At 36.1% G+C, this 23,700-nt stretch overlaps 1 protein-coding gene across 1 annotated transcript in view; it reads right to left on the bottom strand.

Annotated features, from left to right (window-relative positions):
• LOC130048680 (hemicentin-1-like) overlaps positions 1–23,700 on the bottom strand; it is an 87,190-nt gene that overhangs the window by 39,026 nt on the left and 24,464 nt on the right. Inside the window, exons 2-4 of the mRNA XM_056145695.1 lie at positions 22,028–22,357; positions 8,095–8,400; positions 2,758–3,054 (exon numbers count right to left, since the gene is read on the bottom strand). Of these exons, the coding sequence (XP_056001670.1) occupies positions 2,758–3,054; positions 8,095–8,400; positions 22,028–22,357 (933 nt within the window). The remainder of the gene's footprint in view (positions 1–2,757; positions 3,055–8,094; positions 8,401–22,027; positions 22,358–23,700) is intronic.

Below are 23,700 nucleotides of genomic sequence, written 5' to 3'. Positions count from 1 at the left end.
AATCTCTGTGGATCTTGCTAGGGAAAGTAGGATTTATTTTCATGCTGTCATAATCAATTGTTTGTGAATAGTATCCTCAAAGACAAGGTTCGACATTAACAATGCTAGGAATTATTATTCCCAAGCATTTAAAAAAAATAAACCTGACAATACTCTCTAATTAGATGCACTTTTTATATCAATGGTATGACATCCACTTTTTATTTTAATGCTATGACATCTACTTGCGCTGATAGAACGATTTATCGCATGTACTTTGAAATGTAGAAAAGCAACTGATATGATCATGTAAGAATAAGAAAGGGTCTTCTCTAGTATATCTTAACATAGTCTTAATTTTGACTCAGGTGAACATCTGCATACGTCGACATAAAACAGATTTATTAGTGCCATTTTTACTAACTTTACGCTACCCCCCCCCCCCTCTCTCTCTCTCTCTAGATCCACCACTGACCGGGCTTTATCTTGTCGTGAAGGTCACAGTTGTATGTTCAATTATGTAAACAAACATCAGGCAATGGAACAAGAAGAGGGAATTTATTTCAAAGATGTAGTATATATAAGACAGGTTCGGGCTAATGTAACAATGAATTTATGACGAAGCAGGACCGTGGGAAACCCGCCGGGATATTGAAAACATTGTATTGTATTCAGAAAAAAACCTCAAATGTGATACTACAATACTTGACAATTAGATATAACTATAATTTATCATTTTTGGGCTGGAATTGTATCTTGTTTATGAAAATGCTCAAGGCACTCTTTAAAAGTTGTACAATTATAAAACAAAGTGACAAATCGCATAAATGAAATAATTCTTTTTAATCTGTTACCATGGAAACAAAGCCCGGTGAGTAGTAATTCTATGTACTTTCGTAAATGTTTATGGTTCAAATATGTTTAAAGTGAAATTTCTCTGACGTAGACCTTGTAAAGCTGCTCAATATGCATTTTTTGTTTTGTTGCCATGGCAAACGATTTAAATTTTATGCAAGATATAAAAAGTGCTATTTTTTGTGTTTTAAAATGACATTTTTTTACCCCATAAGTTTGCCTCTTGTAGTTTATATACCATTAGTATTCCCTTTTGTACAAAGATTCCGAAAATGTAAAACATCACAAAACTAAGCCTATCTGGTCAAAAAACGACACGGGCAATTTTTTAAAAGTCAATTTTAAAAAAATAAATTTCTACTGAACATATTGATATGCAACATGACTTTGTTCGCTACATGTCAAAATGTCGCAAACCTTACCTTAAAATCAACATATTAATAAATGCGGTATTCAAACAGTTTATAAAATGTTAAAGTTATTTTTCCATGAGGTTGAAATTACACCTGGAAAATTCTAAAGATTTAGCAGATTCAAGAATGATTTACATCAACGATGTTGCTATCATTTTCAATTATCATATTTTATTTAAATTTTCAACTATTTCTAAACTTTAAAACGCACATTTTACAGCAAAAACAAGATGTTTGTGTGAAACACAAATGCCCCCGATAATGACCAATTCCAAGATGGCCAAGGTTACAAGGACAAATATCTTGGTACTAGTAGAAAGCTCCTGTCACAAGAAATATGCATGTACAATATGAAAGCTCTAATATTTACCATTTAAAAGTTATGACCAATGTAAAAAAAAAATAAAGTAGGTCAAATGTCAAGGTCAAAAGGTTTAGAACCAACGAAAAGGTATTGTCACGAGGAAAACTCATGTGAAATATTAAAGTCCTATCACTTACTGTTCAAAAGTTATTAGCAAAGTTAAAGTTTCAGACAGAGTGACAGAATAACAGAATGACACACAGGACAAAAACAATATGCCCCCCGATCTTCGATCTCGGGGCATAAAAATCCCTATGGTATCAATAGCACTAAAATATATCAACTTTGTACAAATATATACCATTGCTTACTCCTCCTAGGCACCTGATCCCACCTCTGGTGTGTCCAGGGGTCCGTGTTTGCCCAACTATCTATTTTGTATTGCTTGTAGGAGTTATGAGATTGATCACTGTTCGTTATCTTCACCTTGCATTAACACACAATGATGAATCAGAAATATTATATCCGTAGTTGAAGTTAACTTACCGCTAATCATTAGATAATTTAATTACTGATATCAATTTGAGCAGTGAAATCAATGAATCACAATCGCAACTCACCACATGTACGTTTCAGTGCATTAAAAATCACTTCAATAAGAAATGAGGATTTGGAATTTCAAAATATCAAATATCGGACATATCCGCTTGATACTGCATAATGCATCTTTGTTGGAATTGCACAATTCAGTTGGAAAGTTGGGCAAATGGGAGTACAAGTCCACGTTTCCTACTACTCACATGCATGATATTATAATTATAATGAAAAACAGGAGAGTCAGAAAACACCAGTACCGGACTGAAATTGGAAAGTACTTTGTATTAGGTTTACTGTGAACATTACTTCTTATTTCATGAATCTAGTAATGAAAGTGAATTAGACATTATCTGAATACATTTTAAATGTTGATATTTTGAGTGATTTAAATGTTTCTTGGTGTGTTCTTCATAAAGCATATTTCAAACATCGGTTTTCCTCCCGCTGAATTTAAACCGTCAATGTAATATAATCTCGAAAGCGTGACGCTTGTCAAGATGAAGTAAACAAAACTCAATAAGCAATCAACGCTGTTTTGTAATTAATCAAGGTCGGAAACTCGTACTGTACATCACTTAACGTAGTTATATACTTTCATAATGTACTTACAGTACACGGTGATAGTTAGTGTTCCTGACGTCCTGTTATACGATAATGACGATCTTGGACTTGTGGCTCTACACTGACACGTTCTCTGGTTGTACTTTCTGTTGGCTGTCAATATCAGCACGGACTGGGTCCCTGTATTGGTCACTCCAGTGGTCAGTGTGTCATCTCCACACATCCAGCTCCACGTGATGGGAGGGTTACCCAGCGTAGATAAGTTACATTGTAATGTAATGGACTGTCCTTCATCCACTGACGTAGATCCATCAGCTGTCAGTTGTGGGGCAGCAGGGGGTGTGTCTATTTAATTCAAATTCAATATATTGTATATTTATTTTCCATATTTCATTTGAATAGGAGGACATTGAACAGCACCTTCGAAAATATGATTGCGTTCTACTTAACGATTTTTGACAAATACACGCATTATTTTCCTTGCTCTAATTAACACAAGATTCTTCCGCAAAATGTCTATGACCACAATAAAGTTACATGTAAATGAATAATGTATTTTCCATAGCATGCCATTTTTTACTAGTCTTTGATCTCAATATAAAAAGTTAAAATTGTAACTTTTAGAAAAATATTCTAGATGAATCAGGGGACTGTAAATCCTACAAGGTCGATGACGTCATTCCGAAAAAGCGACCGTCGGAAGATAGCGTCAGAGTTAACAATGCAATATTGTAACGTTATTTTCTCAATATCAGCAACAAGTAAATGGTACATGTTATATATGAATGAAACGAGAAAATTATCACCTTTCTACCTGCAAAATATGATCTGTTTTTGAAGCGCGGCCAATTTTGGCCAATAATGTCCCTTGTTCTTTCAAGAACTCAAAAGTTATTGGCAAGTTAAAGTTTTCAAAAAGTAGGTCAAACTCCAGAAATCAAATAAACTTAAACTGTAATTGTTACTATAAGAGATATAATACAACCTGTTAAAACTCAGCCCATAATTTAACTATAGTACAAGATGTCCCTGCATTATATGGTTTATGTAAAGAAACAAACAAAGTTGAACACTTTCTCAAGTCTTTGGTTTTTTCGATATATGCTTGTGAATGTCGATTTTATGCACAATTTCTCGCACTTTGGATAAGCGGGTAGAACTATTTTCTTCACAGGTTTATCTGGCTTGGAAGTTTTAGTAAGTTTATCAATGACAAACACTGCTTTTGACGGAAGAGACATTAATTTTAAATCCAATAATGCAATTGATTGTCCTCTATCTGCTGAAACTAAAGCTACTAATATGACATGTTTGAAAGTTAAATCCTTCAGTAATAAATTGTCATTACATGGTAATGATTTAATATATTTCAGAACAACTGAAACATACCAAACTGTACATTATTTTGGTGTAGTTGGATTCAAATTATATACACCTTTCAAAAACTGAATAACAGTTGGATTCTTCCCAACTGCAAAACCATCAATTGGACTCACAGTTCCTGATAACATAGAACAGTAACTGTTTAAAGCACTGTAAGACTTGTTCTTCTGAAATTCATTTGATAAAAACTCTATTATGTCTATGGCAGAAACTGAAAAGGGATCCAAATTCCTGCCGCCTAACCATAATTTCCTTGAGGATTGGTACTGTTTGGTGGTTTTAGTTCTGCATGCATTGCTAGGAATTTCTGCTGATTTTGCTGAAAAACCTTGGTACTGTCTCCACATACAGTCCATGTGACTAGTTGTAACGATTTCTGGAGTGGGTGAACATGTTCTTTGACATATGGTAGGATCAACATTTTGTCTATTTTCGGTAAGAGAATTAGATTGTCGCACGATAACTGGAGAATTTGAGGGTCCCAAGGTTGTGTTGTCCAAAATGGAGTTACCAAGATCATAAAGGGGTTATCTCGTCTCACTTTCTAAAGGACTTGTGATATCAAGTTGAATGGAGGGAAAGCATAAACTTGGAGATGCTTCCATTGTATTGAGAAAGCATCTGTCTTCCATATGCCATTTGATCTGGTTGCCAGGATACGTACTTTGGGAGCTGATAATTCAAACGAATGGCAAACAGGTCAACCTGAGGGTAAAATAAGGTCTGAACAATTCTGCGGAATAGATGCCGATTCAGCTGCCATTCCATCTGATCTTAGAAGTGTCTGCTCAAAAAGTCTGCTTTGACATTTTCTATTCCTGGAATATGTACTGCTGTCAAATGAATGTTTCTTTGAATTGCCCACTCCCAAATTTCTTTGGCAATAGAATTCATGGTGTCTGAATGAGCTCCCCCCCCCCATGTAGTTTATGTATCTGTTGTCGAGTTGTAACTGTATGTTCTGATTCGTCAGCTCTGGCACTTGAATGTTAGTAGAGAAAATTACACTGCTCTCAGTTCTAATACATTTATGTGTAAGAAAGTTTCTTTCTGTGTTCATCTGCCTGATACCTTCTGATTGTTCATCACACACACACACACACACACACACACACACACACCCCAACCTTTCTTCAATGCATCTGTTGTTATGACTATGGCTAGGTCTTTGGTACACGTCTCCTCTGCTTGAAACATTGTATGTGCTAGCCGGTAGGATGAGGCCACAATAGGGGTCAAAGTTTTACATGGGAATAAATAGAGAAAATCTTTTAAAATCTTCCTTTCAAAAACCACTGGGCCAAAACTGACATCTACATGAAAGCTTCCTGACATAGTGCAGATTCAAGTTTGTTCAAATCATGGCCTCCGGGGATAGGTTGGGGTCACAATAGGGGATCAAAGTTTTAAATAGAAATATATAGAGAGAATCTTTAAAAATCTTCTCAAGAACCATTAGGCCAAAGAAGTTGACATTTACATGAACGCTTTCTGACATAGTGCAGATTCAAGTTTGTAAAAATCATGCCATCCAGGGGTAGGTTCGGGCCACAATAGGGACTAAGGTTTTACATGCAAATATATATAGAAAGTCTTGAGATAAAGGCCAAGGTGACTCAGGTGAGCGATGTGGCCCATGGGTATCTTATTTATTTAGTAAAGGAAGACTTAAGTGCTATTTTATTCATTACATGTACTGATTGTTACACACGAGGTACACGTGCTGTATCTGTCAATCAGCTGACACTCGCTGCTTAAGATTGGTTGATTGAGGTTTTACACCGTTTAGGCAATATTTCAGCCATTTTATGGCGGTTAAATAATTGAACTATGTTTAGGTGTGAGTATTTGAGTTTCCCTAACGGCCCCCACAGAGCCTACTCTTTTTTCGAAAATCAGAGAAACGATCTTTTGCGTGCCAAGGAGTCTCGATCCTTGATATGGAGCACCCTTATACGCAGTGGCGGATTTAAGGGGCGCAACCCCCCCCCCCCTAAAATTTTCAAAGTTAAGGTAAATCGTGGCGTCTTGTTTAGAAAAATGTACTAAACGATAAAAAAGCAATAATTCTTTCCACTCCAGGAGAAATAAATGACAAAATCTAATTTATTGAATTACTTTATTGGGAGAACTTAATTTTTTTCCCAAAAGCCCTTAAGATATGCGTCATTTTATTAATTTTACCTTATTAAAAAGGATAGAAAATAGTACAAATTACTAAATAGGAGACATGTCAAGCTCTATAAAATCTATAAAATCCAGGAGCCTCAATGCGGCCCCCAGACCCCCTGCCTCATAAAGTTGCGCCCCCGTAAGCCCAATTCCTACATACACAGGTCAAAATGCAGATCATTTCGTGTAAATCAACATGTGTAATATCAAAGTTTTCAACCTTTTTTGTAAAAATCGCATTCTTGTAAATACTGTATAATATAATGATTGTCAATATTTGTAAAACGTTTTTGCATTGATTGCACATTACCAAAACGAATATGATGTATAGTTAATGGACAGTCACAAGATATACCTTCAGACTGAAGTTCTCTGTTTAGTAGGTTAGAATGCGTCAATTTTGAATGAAGATGCGTATTCTTGAAATAATCACTTCGTCTTGGTGTTTCATTGCGCGGTCTGTTTACTTTGTAATGAATAGAATAAAGTTTACTTGTGTCACAGAAATCCCAATAGATTTGCCAAAGAGAATTTAAACATAGTTTAATGAAATATTTTTAAATCAGTGTAGGGAATTGTAAAGTGTACGATATCATCTTGAAGTGCATTTTTCGCCGACCACGGGGAAATGTGTATTTAAAAACAAAACGGAAATTCTACGGCGTGTAGTTTGATTTTCAAACTTTTTATGACAAATTTTCTTGAAACTCATAAACATATTTCTTGGTTTTGTCAATAAGGTGAAAAATCAATACAGCCACTCTAACATTGAATGTGGCGATGCACGATATTTTCGGTTCGTTCCCGATTGTGAACACGTGTGTACATGTATACTTGAATTTGATTTTCTAATTTCTGTTGTTACACACGAGGTACACATGCTCTATCTGACAATCAGCTGACGCTTGCTGCTTAAGAACCACAGGAAAATGTGTATTAGATATGTTAAACAACCCTGAAATTTTATGGCGTGTAGTTTGATCTACTACCATCGTCGATCAATTGATTCCCGATTGTGGACACGTGTGCACTTGTATATGTATCTTTGGATTTGAAAAGTCCATGCAACTGTTATAGAATACACAGAAATCGCAAATTCAAAGACACCGACTTTTCTATGTCCACGCTAAAGCGTGAACTTTCAGTCCGCGGGGCCCAGTGTTTTTGACCTATGATTATGATCGGTGATATTCTGACTGCGTGTAGGAATTTTTGAATGTGTGAAATATCGCTGTTGAAATTATGTTGTATTTCTAGTCATTTTTTGTTGTTTTTCAATTTACATATTCAATTTTACAGAAATTATACATTTGAACGTGTAATACGTACAACTGTTTTTCGAACTAGTTGTTGCTAGCGCTGAAAATTACACCTGTTTGTAAAGTAATGCTAAGGTCCACACCACTTTGAGATTCATTTTTCAAGAGAAGCACAGTGATATTTGATAATAGTTCAATACATTTTGTCATATCAACTTTATTTCCAACAGAAAGGATATAGGGATCACGGCGGGTGTGACCGGTCTACAGGGTATGATTACTCCTCTTAGGCACCTGGTCCCACCTCTGGTGTATCAAGGGGTCCGTATTAGCCCAAATCCCTATTATATATTGCTTATAGGAGATATGAGATTGATCACTATTTGTTATCTTCACCTTTCATATGCTCCTTTTCTTTAAAGTCAAAACTTATTCATGTATTAAATTTACCCTGATCGGGATATCTCGCAAGCCCTTCTTGATATTGTAGAAACCCACCCATCAATCAAAATATACGTTTTAGATTATTATTCTTTGTCCACACACATATTCAAATGTCACACATACTTACATAAAACATTTAATTGAGCTTGGGATGACTGTTTTGGTGTATCTCCATTTATGTTGACTGCAGTACAATATAACCCCTTCCCATTATCTGTTCTTTGATAGGATGACGTAAGATTACTGGTCACATCGTACAAAAGATTATTGATTGAAGTACTCGATGAACTTCCACTCACCACCACGCCGTCTTTGTACCACGTTATGTTTGCTGCTGGTCTGGCAGCTTTTGACACACAGCTGAAGGTGAAGGACGTTCCTTCAATGACCTCTACACTGGACGATGGTGACAGTGTGACACTACTGACAGGCACTGAAATAACAATGTTTTACTATTATCATCACTAATATATGTACTATCATCATTACATTGTACCAACATATAATTCACACTCATAGTACTGTCAGTAATTTCAAGACTTTTGATTATTTCTTCTAGAGAAACTACCACCACTTGACGAGATATTTATCCTGTACATCTGTTATTTTAATTTGGCCGATGTTATTACCACGTAACTACTTTTTAAGATAGTTTCAATCAATGAAATTTATGATTTTGTTCTTTGTTATCTTGATGATGGCAGCATATCTTATCTACTCAAACTGTTTTACAGTAAACATGTTATTTTACTTGTTTGGTCTTTTTCTTTTTTTGCAAAGTTAAGAACAATTTTTTGTAAAAGCATGTTGCCTTATCAACTCATTTCACTCAGAAAAACATGTAAGTTCTCGTTAGCAACCTTCACTAATAAAACACAGGAATCGCATGCTGTAATCGGCGTGCTTGTTGCAAGTCCCATTTACATCTTCGGTCACAACATAAACAAACAAAACAGTGTCTATTTCAAACTCGGCACATTTTAATAAACCGAAATTTGACATGAAATATTTATAAACAATAGAAGTGTGTTTCAAATTTACAAAAATATAGATGAAAAAACATAGTTTATGAAAAGCAATTGTCGGTGAGGAATTCAAACCCAGTCGTATAAAACAAACATCTTCACATTTTAAAGTCGACAACCTAACCCACTGAACCATGCAGTAGACCATCAATTCCGATAGATTGGTTGATTAACTAATAAATGACAAAGTATTATGCCAAAATATCACATAAAACAGTTAAAAATATATCAAACTAAAAACACAATACTGCAATCCATGCTAAGGAATTGTGACTGAAAAAGCAATACAAAAATGTCACAATCCTAAAACCTAAAATATAAAAAATCATAAATACAATATTATGACTACAAAAAAACTCAAGTTATAAGAGCAGATAATTTGGCAAATTGTAGATGCAAACAGTGTCATTTTTTCGTAGGAAAAGCCTCATTGCACGGTCTACACACCACCATGTTGTATAGAGACTATGCAAATCTCATTAAATGGAAGCGTTTCGAAGACAATAACTAATCGTTTACACATTCCTTCGTCTTGCACGTGTTCTGACGTAACACGGTCTCTGCAGGGGACTTGGCCTGCATCCAATCATTTGCAGGAAATTGTTGTCACGAAAATCGTGTTAACCTAGCCAAGGGTTGTAGAGAAGGGGAGCGGATCGTAAACCCTTAACTAGCGAAGATGCGCTTAATGTTGCATCCACACATTTGAAGTCTAAATCGTTAATGATGCAACAGGTTATATCATTAAGCGTCGCAATAGCAACGCTTGATAATACAAATATGCAGTATTTGTTTGAATTTTTCTTTTTTTCAGGTAACCCAATTTTTCCATGGGGTTAAGTGTTTTTGGGATGCATAGTAGTAATAAAACTTTGAAACTCATAAATATCAGAGTTGATGGAGGTTGGACCCCTTTAACCCCCTATCCTCCTCCCCGCTGCAATCACACAGATCAATTTTTAGCTCACCTGAGCCAAAGGCTCAAATGAGTTTTTCTGATGATATATTCATCGCCTGTCTGTGTGTTGTCTATTGGCTGCAGAACTTTATCTTTTTGAGAAAATATTGGGACAGATCAGAGAGATACAGATCCACCCCTTATAAAAACCTTCGATTTACGTCGCACAAAAATCTGCGCACGGTTAAAACCTGATACCGTTGTATTCTTGTTTTGTCGTCCTATGAATTTAATATAAAAATATGCCTTACATATTATCCTACTAAACTTGTGTCCAAACATATCTTTGAATATTTATTTTAGCCTATATGACTTTACAACTCGCAGTTTCTCATGATTTTGTTCGTTGACGTAGCCACGTCAGGTAGCTAGTCAATTTGAATCCCGGTTCATTTCCATATACTTACACAATAGCGTCTAGATATGAACTAATAACTCCACAAATATTTTAATTGAATATTTTAAATAATACATCATCTCAGTTCGATCAAATGATATTTTTTTCAAATAGATAAACTCACGGCAATGCGATTTTCAATAGTCTGGTCCGGTCCCCTTCCTTGTCACACGAGTGTCACGTACCACAATAGGCTTTTGTAACATTTTCATTAATCAAGAACTTGTTTTACCTTTAGATAAACTATATTTTTTAATTTCTTTAAATTATTCGTGTTGATAACAAATGAAGAGCGAATACATAACGTATAACGAATAATATGAATAGATACTAATAGTAACAGGGTTCGAATTGACCGGTTACATAACATGCCTACGTCAACAAACAAATCATTTCAGGCTGTGATTTTTCGGGTTGTATGGCGCTTAATGAATATTTTTTAAAACTATTTACCGCATATACTCGCCTATAAGTCAGTTCGCCTATAAGTCGGTAATATAGTTTTTAGGTTATTTTGGAGAGAATTGTCATTGACCCATTTATAAGTCGGTCTTACTGTTTTCAAGAATCGGTTGACAATTTCAAATCAATGCTCTAATGTTTTTACCTGTGTTTCAAATAATATCTTGAGAAATGTGCCGATATTTGATATTTTTTTCCCAACAAATCAATTTCATATCAATGGTATTATGTATTTTTCTGTGTTCCAATGATATGACATCGATATTTCACTGTTTATTTTAAACAATTTTTCAACATTTACTATTTTGTTTATTTCGTCCATGTTTTTGTAGTTTGAAAAATACTAGGCTGTAAATTACGCCATCCAGAAAAAATACTAATATCCATAGGACACTCCTATAAGTCGGACAGAGAGTTTTGGATCAAAATTAAACTCCCAAAAATCCGACTTATAGGCGAGTACATGTATATACGGGGGTTGATCATTCATATTTTGTGTATATACTATGTATGGCAAAACCCATTCACAGTTTTTTTTTACTTTGCACCTTGATCTCGAAGTTTAACCTAATTTTACGAAATCATAACCTACTAAATATGCCTGTAAAATGTGGATACTATTTTGATGTGAGTGAGTATTTCTGTATTGAATTACTGTTTTATTTGTGCTATATATGTGTGCATTTGTACTTTTAGTTTTCCACCCTTGGGAAGACAATGTTTGTGGATAATTCTATTTTATACTTGCAAAAAGCGTCAACTTATTTACAACCATCTACAGTGGGAAATCTTAGGACAAATTTCACTCATCTTTGCTTTGGCCCACTTTCATCTCGGACTTAGACTTGACGGAAGTATCTCTGAATTGGAAACCTTACAGTATGAAAAGAATGTCGAGACATTCCATCACAAGTTTTCAAAGGTGAAAACTGATATTGAAAATATTTGTGAATATGTTGTGAAAAATCCAATAGACTTGGGAAATGTTGACAAAACAATACAGAAAATTAATTAACATTCGAATGACTATAATATGTTTTGTGATAAGTTTATGTCATACCTAGTAAATTAAATAAATTCAGAAATTGCTGAAGAAAATGAAAAACAAAGACAAAGTATGGAAGCACTCCAGTTGAAGATAAACAGTGTCGTTGAGCAACTTAGAGCAATGATTCCATCCAAAAAGCAACATAGAACACACTCGTCTCGACACAACCTTCACTCTCGAGGTAGTCACCACTCGTTACGCTCCAGTCTACGATCACATGGGACTGTTAAATAACTAAGTGAAGCTGTGCTAAAACATTCCGGGCGCCTTGCCTCAGCAAAAGCTCGCCTAGAATATGCAGAAGAGGAAGCGTTGTTCATGAAACAACTAAACGCATCTCAGATGGTGTTGAATATGGAAAGGGAACTTGATGAACTTAAGTGCAATCTAGAGGCTGTATACGAAAAAAAGTGAGTTACGTGAGAATTACGAGGGCTGTTCGATATGTAATGTGTATTGTACATGCATGATATCTCAAAAGCATTCGACTCAAATAGTGAAATGAACATTACGTCCCTTCAATGTATTCTCCGTGGTTTGAAATACATAATTTCAATATCTGAATCCATTTCTAAAATGCGTCACGGTACGCTGATTTAGGTAGACCTCTGAGGCACTGACTGATGGCTGAGCCAGGGGCTTGTTGGGCCTTGTAACGACGACCAGATAAGAACCTTTTAAATTTTGGAAAAAGGGAAAAGTCGCATGGGGCTAGATCTGGAGAGTATGGTGGGTGTGGCAAGACGGTAACCTTTGACTTCAAAAATTGCTTCACAAGCTCAGATGTATGTGATGGAGCATTATCATGAAGTAGACGAACATGCCTAAATCCTGACACAGGGCGTCGTTTATGAGAATATCTCTTGAGTTTGTTTAGTATAACATCTCAGTAATACCGACCTGTAACACTTTTGCCCTTTGACACCGGAATGTGTACGGCTATACCATCACATGAGAAAAATGTGCAATAAAGAACCGTCTTTGTGCTTATGGTTCTTTTGGCAACTGCAGGCCTTCTATCGTGTTTAGTTAGCCATATTTTGTTTCCAACTTTTCGTGCGGGTTCGAAATAGTGAAGCCATGTTTCGTCACCAGTAACAATGTTTGCAAATTGTCTTTGATTGAATTTGGGAAACATTTTGAGCAATTGCATCGCGGTTTGTACTCGTACCCGTTTTTGGTCATGTCAATATATGTGGTATCCATCTGCCAGAAATCTTTCGTACTTTCAAAGTACGCTTCAAATGAAATGCACCCACGGTAGCGATATGCCAACAGCTTTGGCAATATCATGAATCGTTTATCTGCCATCACTTTCAATTATTTCCCTGACTTTTGAGACATTTCCCTTGCCTGTTACAGTCACAGGTTGGCCATATTTTTCTGCATCTTTGAAGGACTCTGTGTCAGTCAGAAATTTCTTTCTCCACCAACGAACTGTCCCATAAGATACCTTATCAGACCCATAACCTTCCCCCAATTCAGTAAAAATCTGTATTACCGAATGACAGAGGTTTGTGCGAACTTTCATATAAGCTCTAATTTCTTCAATATTCTCAACCCGTTCCCCAACCATTTTTACAACAGTGGTCAACGACTGGCTCTATTGAAATGACTATAAGTTTAAATTTTGAGGAGCTGAAGGCTCGTGTTTATACAATTGGAAAGGTATTGGATAGAGCTATTCACGAGTATCATCATCCACGAAATCGCGCAAAGCGTTATCGCGCTGAGATACAATGCACATTACATATCGAACAGCCCTCGTATGTCCCACCCGATGGCCATGACGATCTATCAGGAGTCGATACTCGTCAGCGTACAGAATCGTACGTAAAATATCTTGTACCAAATCCAGATCATCTTCCGATCAAGGATGGCATCCAACCAACTCAGCAGCTGAATGTGGATGCAAAACCATATCAACCACATGTTGGAAACACACTCTGTTCAAAAGTGAGTTACACAGGACCACTCCATTGACATAAAACAACCTACTCCAGAGTTGTGAAGAAAAGAGTGATACTAACATCATGTGTTCCGAGTTTGCTAAAGTGTTTGCCAAAAAGGATCTCATCTTAAAGAGGCATATAGTTGATGACAATCCAGATAATTTTTCATCGTGGTAAGACTCTTTTAAAAATGCTCTCAGTGAACTCGGTCTTTCTGTTATGGAATAAATTGATTTAAATTGATCCAGTGACTTTGTAACACACCGTTTTCCACTCAAGCAAAATGTATCAGGAATGCGAATGCATCAAACCCTGACCGTGGCTTACAACGTATCTGGGAGCGTCTCAATGATCGTTTTGCAAATCCTCAAGTTATGGGATTATCTATCAAGAATAAACTACTAAGTTTCCGAAACTGATCAATAAAGACAGCGCAAAACTGTATGAACTATATGACATTGTGTCTAAAATTGAGTCCGAACGAAAATCCGACTCATTCCACTCTACTCGCCCATTACGATTCGTCGTCCGTCTAAAGTCAGTTGTAGCCAAATTGCCATTTAGTTTACAAGAAAAGTGAATAACTGAGGCTACAAACTTCAAACGTCGAGCTGGAGAGGCATTTCCAACATCCTCTGTGGTTATGTCGTATCTCCAGAGGATGGCTAATACGACAAACGTTCTCAGTCTACAGATCGACATTCACCATGAACCGAGCAAACGCGAGCCGTCAAAATAACATGTTACAATACTCCTACATCAAACGAACAGTTATTCGGTGTTACATTCAAATGATTTCATATAAGGCGCCATATTAAGAACCAGAGCCACGAATACCCAAAAATAGCCCTCAGTCAGAACTTGATGGAAGATGAAGATAACGAACAGTGATCGATCTCATAACTCCCATAAGCAATACAAAATAAAAAGTTGGGCAAACACAGACCCCTGGATATACCAGAGGTGGGATCAAGTGCCTAGGAGGAGTAAGCATCTCCTGTCGACCGGTCACATCCGCTATGAGCCCTATATATTGATCAGGTACACGGAGTTATCCGTAGTCAAATTAGTGTACCATGAACGGTCTAACAATCGGTATGAAACAAGTCAGACAGCTTTCGATCGAGGCATGGAGGTTATACTAAATTTTGGTGCGTATTGTTAGAAATTATCAACTTTTGCAAAAATAACACGACTGTCATTGGTTCTGCATGTTATAATTTCTATATGCATGAATTTTCGTGGGAAAAAAACCCACACTGGATTTATAAAGAAGGTCTAAGATATTCCATATGATGATGACATTTTGGAATTTTATTCAAAACTATAGGGGCATGTTTGAGTATTCTTGTTTTTATTATCATTATTATTATTACTATTATTATTTTTATTATTATGTGATAGACAGTGCAGCTGAGACATGTGTGTATCATCCTAAAAGAAGCCCAACAGCGTGAGGGTATTGTCTAACTCTTCCGCCAGGTTGCATGGAAATTCCCTCAATGACGTACTCCTGACAGTACATAACAGTCTTCTGGGAATGCTGCTGCGCTTCCGGAAAGAAGCTGTTACGGTCAAAGCAGATGTAGAGTAGATGTTCCACAACTTCCCCGTGTGTAAGGAGCACAGGAACTACCTGCTCTTTCTGTGGTATGAGAGGAATGATATTTCAAAACCTCTGATAGACAACAACATGAATGTTCAAGTGTTTAGAAACAGTCCTTCCCCAGCCATGGTCATGCATGGTCTTCAAAAAGCAGTTGAAAACGCGGACCCGAGGTCCAGAGCTTTAACCATCAAAAGTTCTACGTTGATGACAGTTGGTTTCATGCAAAACGCCAGAAGAAGGTGTTGACTTTATCAAGCGGACACAACAAACACTGAGGACTTACCGATGCAGGAAAATCTAAGACTTACATGAGATATCGAAACTGATCAATTTACATTTCATACCTTGAAGGACGTCAAACCATTCGCCAGACGTGGAATTATTTCAGTGATAACTGCACTATAAAAGGTGAAGATAACGAACAGTGATGCATCTCATAATTCCTATAAGGAATACAAAATGGAGAGTTGGGTAAACATGGAGCCCTTGACACACCAGAGGTAGGATCAGGCGCATAGGGTGAGGAAACATCTTGACCGGTCACACCCGCTGTGAGCCCTATATCTTGATCAGGTAAACGGAGTTATCCGTAGTCAAAATCAGTGTGCCAAGAACGGCCTAACAATCGGTATAAAACACGTCATACACCATTTGACCCAATGATACATGTAGGTTGCATTGGAAAATAGATCGTTATAACGACCATAGAATTTGAGAAATGTTGACTTTTAACGAGACTGTTGAAACCCCTGCACCATCAACTTGTTTGTCAGTAGGCTGCTTCGATTTAAAAACTGATCATACGCAGAACAAGCTATTGTGTTTCGAATCAGCTGAGAGATATAAACACCATATGCAGATGATAATGGAATATTGCTACATAAATATGGGAATTTTTACGATCCCATAGGCTTTTAGTACCTGCCTGTGGTTGAGAAAGGGAAATTGCTCATGAAAGATATTCTATTCGGCATACCTTCGTTTTCCTGGGATGACCTACTACCAAATTCATTCTAAAAACCATGGGATAATTTGAGAATCTCATTTGTATAAGTAGAAAATATTTCTCTCTGTAGGCAGTACTCTAAATACTTATTCCAGATGTGCAACACAATTTTTTTCGGACGCGTTCAAAGACGCCATTGGAATCGTTGCTTACCTCCAACTCTTCGGATCCGATGATTCAGAACCTAAAGTTAACTTTCTTTTTTAAGTCAAACTAGCTGATATAATCCAAGACAAATTTCCGATTCTACACAGACGGTGAAGTTGTTCTTGGTTACCTGACTAACACCAATCGTAGATTCTATGTTTATGTGTCGGACAGAGTGAGTCGGATTCATGTATCCTTTGCGCCTAACAGTGGACGTACATTCCCACAGAACAGAATCCAGCAAATCTAGCTACAAGATCAGTAGACGCTTGTCGGTTGTCAAAAAGCATGTGGTGGACAGGATCTCCACAAACAGTGTTAGCTGAACGTGACACTTCTGCGTAATACCCATAAGTGGAACCTAGCAATGGCTGAGAAATTCTACTTGAGACTACATGGAAGAAGACTGAACAAGACGGTATAAAACCTGCTGTACACAAGATTGGATAAAGATTTTCAACATGGGAATCCCATGATCGAATAGTAAAGTACCTGAAAAAGTTTAAATACAAACATTTGAAACTCAGTGTTATAGATTCTAGTGAAGCTTACAAAAATACAGAACTCTTTGTCATACAGACAGCACAGAGAGAAGCATATATTGATGTGATAAGAAGCATTCAAAATGAACTACCCCTTTCAAATGAACACCCACACCTTACCTTATCGCCATTTATCGACCAAAATGGTGTGCAGGACATAACCTAGACAATAGCAAAAGGTTTAGTCAAGACGACATCAATATTCAACCTAATAATAATTACCCCATCAGGTTACTTATGCGCAAATTCCGCCACCAAGTGTTTCATCAAGGACGACTGTTGAAAGAGTGTGCCCTGTGTTGTGGTAAATATTGGTTTGTTGGTGCCAGAATCTCTTATGATCAGAGATTAAATCCTGTGTCACGTGTCGCAAATTGAGAGGAAGCATTGCATGGCGGCTGCCGTGCATAAAGACAGACTCGAACCTTCACCGCCATTCTCGTATGTTGGTGTAGATACCTTTAGTCTTAAGTAGATCTCTCATCAATGGAACAGAGGAGGCACATTGAACCAAAAGAGGTGGTCGCTGATGTTCACCTGTCTCGTCACCAGAGCAGTTTACCTTGAAGTGATTGAGGAGTTGTTTACGGCTTCATTTATGAATCCCTTGCGGAGATTCCTAGCCCTGAGAGGCCCCATGATCCATTTCAGGTCAGATCGTGGAACAAACTTTGTTGGAGTCGATAATTGATTTGATACGCGCATCAATGGCCTACATTATTCAAAGTGCTATGCGAGTTATTTCCCCCTGATTACAGAGGGCGCGCAGCAAATTGCTGTCCTCTTCTGAGGTGTCATGTAAGAAATAAATAGAAAATGTATAATTTTTGATTGCAATCAATTGTCAGCTAAGGAATGTTTCTAAGAATTAAGTGAAATGACTTTAAAATAGTATAACTGAACAAAATATTTTGGTCACTGATTACATTTATTTTATATGTGTCTCTTTTGTGGTTTTCTCGCAAGCAATGCATGGTCATGATGTAACAGTATGTAAATATTAACTCTTCCTCAATTTCTTTAGATCAGAATCATGTCCTTAGAATAGCAGCAATTCTTCATTATTAATTTTTATCAATATTTTCGACAACCAAAACACAAAAATCATGCAATAAGATATACCTAAAACACATGTACAATCATCGCATTCATGTACATTATCAATTTATCGTTCCATACTGAACAAAACTACTTGTTACTAAATGTACACCTAGTGCCAATGCATAAAGCATGTTGATTATCTCGAATTGGTATCTCTAGTGTACTATTTTTGTTAAAATATATTTTGCATGTGATTCAATCTTTTGAAAGTTAGATTTTGTGTACATCAACTTACACCTCTTCTCACTCAAAAGTGCACAAAAACAATCATCAGGCGCGTAGCAACAATGGGTCTGTCGCCTCTTACTATTACATACAAAGTTGGTTATTTTTACGTGCAGAGATAAATCTGTATATAGGATCCCCCACTTTAACAACTTTCCCCCTCCTCCCCCCCCACCCCCACCCAGCATTGTCGTGAATGGTAATGGTATTGTAATAATTAACCGATGAATGGAACTGAAAGATCAACCCTTACCATCTTCCTTCTCGAGCTTTGGATTTTTTTTATTTACATGTCAAAAAGTTTAGGTAATATCGTAAAGTCAACTCCTCCCCTCTCCACATCCCTACTACCTACTACTGCTACGTGCCTGATTGTATCACATACTTTCATTGCGCTTTTAATTCTAGGTGACTGTTGATTTTAAAACAGATTACTTTTGAATCCTCAGTATTAATTGCATAATTTGAACAGAAATAAACGTCAAATACAGCTATATGTATTACACCATCCCCCTTCCGCAACTCGACAATTTGATGAAGTGCATATTCTAAAAAGTTTTCACCAGAAAATCTATGAAATTAAACCTTGTTTTTGTCATAGATATATTCCAACCTATTAAAACTCAGCATAATAAAGAATTTGGTAACGTAAGCTTTACTATACACTATTTGTTAGTACTATTTATGTGAACTTAGGACCGCAATCGTAAACGCGCCCCCAACTTCCGATGTATGGGGAATAACTGCAAAAATGTAGGTCATTCAATTGATGAAAATCATTGCGCGCATAAACTGAATTTTTTCGCGCATTAATTGAATCATTGCTCTCGTTAATTGAATTGTAGCACAAATCAAATGAATTGATGACATCTTCAAATAGTTAAGATACCTTAAATTATATTAATTTATGTTACTTTGGCGCTCCATAACCATCCCCCTTGGAGAGGTGGCTTTTTTCCGCAACCACTAGTAATGAACTTGCCCTACAATACGTATACGTGCTTGGTTGCATTTTATCAATGTCTTTGATTTATTAACTGAACGGGTAATTCCTTCATCAGTCGTTCAACTGCTACGCTGAATGAGCTTATCAAGGTTCATTTTTTGAATAAGGTGTATTCTCAAAGTAATTTAAACCGAAGTGAATTGAATATATCACTTGATAATTCAATTACTAGTATTGCGTACCATATTTCAACCAATGTTATCATTAATTCATTTATTACAAACTATACATGTAATGAATGTATGGTATCTTCAATCAATTCCTCATATCTTAATGCATCAAATTTAATAAATAAAATAATGTTTTTATCCTAGGTTTTGTTTCTGTCTTCTCAAGTAATCACATCTTCAATATTCATTACATTTCGTTATAAAGTCATATTTCCGTGAGAGTGATACTGCTAGTTAGCCAGGTTTTCGGGAGGGTGGGGCTACTTTATAGCCAGGTTTTTGGAGGGCAGATGGCTAATGGAAAGGCTTCAATTGTACTCTGTAGAAGGAAACAATGTATGAGCAGACGAATGCGTATATTATATCATATTTGTAAAGGATTTTCTGGCATGCATGTATTAGCACCACTAACATGGCTCCATCCTACCCCCGGGGATCATGGTTTGAACTAATTTGAATCTACTTTATGTCAGGAAGCTTTCATGTAATATTCCACTTTTCTAACCCAACTAATTAAAAAAGTTTTATAAATGAAATACAAGTGAGAAAATCAGTTTTCCTACACTTGAGTATATATGTGTATAAAGTTAAAGTGCAACCTAATACCCAGGGGAAAATAGGAGTCTTTTTCTTGCTTTTACACTAAACACATAAAAATTAATTTAATTTAAATTTAAAAAGACTTTCATACGGTGATAGACGATAAATCAAATAGTGAATAGAGAATAACTTTTCAATTTTCAAAATAGGTCGTACATGTAAATACCCCTCTGGGTCCTCCATCATTATAACTTCTCCTAAAGTTATACTAAATGGCCAGGTATAAAGTCGATTTTTAAGAAAGGAGTCTATTCTATAACATTAAAGGCTTCATCCCATGCCCCCATCAGGGCTTAGTCATAGACACGCTTAATTAAGGCATAACGCGGCCGACTCTTTAGACACATTGGTCCACGTCACTGCCCGTCCCCATCTCTCTAAAGCTGAACCTGATTGCGCGTCATGATAAAACAGCAACTTCCTTTAATTGAATTATGATCAAATAGATTAGATACATTGTGATACTTATTGATATTGTCCGGATAAAAATATTCATTGTTAACACAGTATCATGCACTGGTCGAAAAGCTACGATATCGTTGAACTAATATAAAATCTGTCTTCTTAAAGGTGCCTAATTTCCGGACATTATGTTTTGGTAAAGTATATAAATGAAACCGTGTTTGTATTTCAATAAACACGTGTAAAATATACTAATTTTTAGTAAAACAAAGATGGCAGAAAGAAAGAGTTGGTGATGCCCAGATTTATTTATAATTTTTGATTTTTTGCTAGAGTTATTTCGCCTTTTAAACATGTAGGAAAAAATATTTTCATAATTTGTATAGTGACCTTTACTTTTTTGCATATTTTGAAAGACCATGGTAATAAGACCCTTTTCACCATGAGCTTTTGTTTTTGGAAATTATATTCTAATTAACTTTATATGTCAGAAATGTGTTTTTCTCATAGTGATTAATGTTAATCTCTCTGTAACAGATACATGTTTTGTCAATTTTGAAAATTCATTTTGTGAATCACTGTGCATGTTAATTGCCTTTCATTTGATACCAAATTTTGTATTACAAAACAATTAATTCTTGAAAAAAAAATGGGGTTTTATTGATCGGATACCTTAAAAATATTTTCAACAAAGTCATCAAAAATCAGAATTAGATTTCACTTATTGATTCAAAGTATCATTAAGCGTTGCTATTGCGACACTTAACGATACAACGTGTATCATTAACTGTTTGGACTGCAAATTTATGGCTGCATCATTCTTTAGCGTCGCAACGGCACTGCAAGTGGAACGCTTGATGATACAGGTGATTCATTAGGGGGAATTGTATCATTAACAGTTTATACTGTAGACCGTAATCTCGGCTGATATTCGGCTTAGCTGAATATTTGGATTGAACCCTTCAACGAATCTTGGAGCAGTCCTTCATAATTCATGTCTGAAAAGTTACTTTCAGTTTCGGCCAGTTCTAGCAATTAATGTGCACTAAGGTGACACTGCTGTTCACTTCAAATAAGTTAGGTGACTATTAAATCAACCATGGTTTTAGAAATGCAAATGTGATTATTGAATTCTTGTAGGAAATTGTAAAACATCATAACAGTCCCAAAACATGATTGTACGTCACTTAGCGAGTGTAAATAGATAAATATAATTCGAAAACAATTAAAAGGAAATCTAAGTTTTGAAGAAATACTCAGTAAGGGAAAACAATTGTCCGTTAATTTGCTATGGTTGTAATTTCAAAATCTTCCACTATAGATTTTTTTCATTATAATACATGTACATCCGAACAATAATAAAGTATAACTCTATTGTTAAATCTACATGATGCTATTGATATTGTTTACCTTGTACAAAGATAGTGGTGTTGATGTTCTTTTCATCTTCACCCCCACCACCTCTCCCACAGTAGACAGTCTGGTTATGAACAGGATTAAGCAATGTTAGTTTGAATTTCCATGGAGTCCCAAAATCACACTCTATGAATGCATCATTAGTGTTATTGCTACATGATTTGAATCCTCCTCCCCCTGAAGCATAAAGAATTCTAGTTCCCTCACTGTTGATGTAAAAGAACGCATATAATCCACTAGTCTGGCCTGATTGGCATGTCAGCACTAAAGCTTGTCCCTCTCTGACTGTGGCAGGACTCTGTGGAGTCAACGTTACATCTTGACCTGCAAAATATGATAGAACAGAAGTTGAAATAGGAAATACAGGGTCACATGTCTAACGTTATATTCCCAAGGAGTGTTGCACTTTCGAAGTCGAAAACCAATTCAATGAAAACTTATTGCAAATCTTTGTCTGGGCGTAATACCGTGTAAAGTTGCACAAAAGGAATTGACAGTGATTGGTACTGTTGCAATTACATGTACATTTATTAATGTTGAAAGTGAGAAAATATAGGACTTTTATCGATTTTGACCATTTCGCCGAGTTATGTCCCAATATTGAGAAAAAAATACTTGATTGTGAAAAACTGCATTATTGGAACAAACTTTCCAAAAATTTGATTGTCAAAAACTGCATTATTGAAAAAAAAAATCAAAGTACTGAGAGTACTGAAAAGCGCTAAGCTGAGTTCATGAATTATGTCTGTAATGTTAATGAGCAGGAACAACACGAGAACAACAACTAATATTTAAACTTACTACATGTACTGTGTTAGAGTTTAATAGTGTATGAAACATTTTTAGAATACAACTAAGATAACATTAATCAATAGTTTGATACATAGATGTATGTCAAACAAGAAAGAAAGGAACAAACAAAGAACTGGACAAAATAGAAAAATACACAAAATTATATATACTAAGTAACAAGTGTTACATATATTCATGAAAGGTGAAGATAACGAACAGTGATCAATCTCATAACTCCTACAAGCAATACAAAATAGATAGTTGGGCAAACACGGACCCCTGGACACACCAGAGATGGGATCAGGTGCCTAGGAGGAGTAAGCATCCCCTGTTGACCGGTCACACCCGCCGTGAGCCCTATATCCTGATCAGGTAAACGGAGTTATCCGCAATCAAAATCAGTGTGCCAAGAACAGCTAAACAATCGGTATGAAACACGTCAGACAGCATTTGACCCAATGCGAGGTTGTATTGACGAACTAGATCGTTATAACGACCATAGAATTTGCGAAATGCTGACTTCAATCGAGACTGTTGAAATCCCTGTACCATCAACTTGTTTGTCAGTAGCTTACCTCGATTTAAACACTGACTATACCCAGAACAAGCTCTTGCATATCGAATCAGTTGAGGTATATAAACACCATATGCAGGTGATAATGGAATATTGCTACATAAATGTGGGAAGTTGACGATGGAGAAGCTGAAATCATCCCGTTTGTCATACAATTGAGTTGTTAGTTTGCCGTTAATGTCTACTTTCAATAAAATATCTAAGTATGAAGCAGAAGTGGACGACTCTGTGGTGTCCTTTATTTCGAGCTCACAGGGATATATCAAATCGACATATGAATGAAAGCTATCATTGTTAATAG

This window comes from Ostrea edulis, chromosome 1 (genome assembly GCF_947568905.1).
Source record: "Ostrea edulis chromosome 1, xbOstEdul1.1, whole genome shotgun sequence".
Lineage (NCBI taxonomy): Eukaryota > Metazoa > Mollusca > Bivalvia > Ostreida > Ostreidae > Ostrea > Ostrea edulis.
This window is presented reverse-complemented; position numbering and strand designations above follow the sequence as displayed.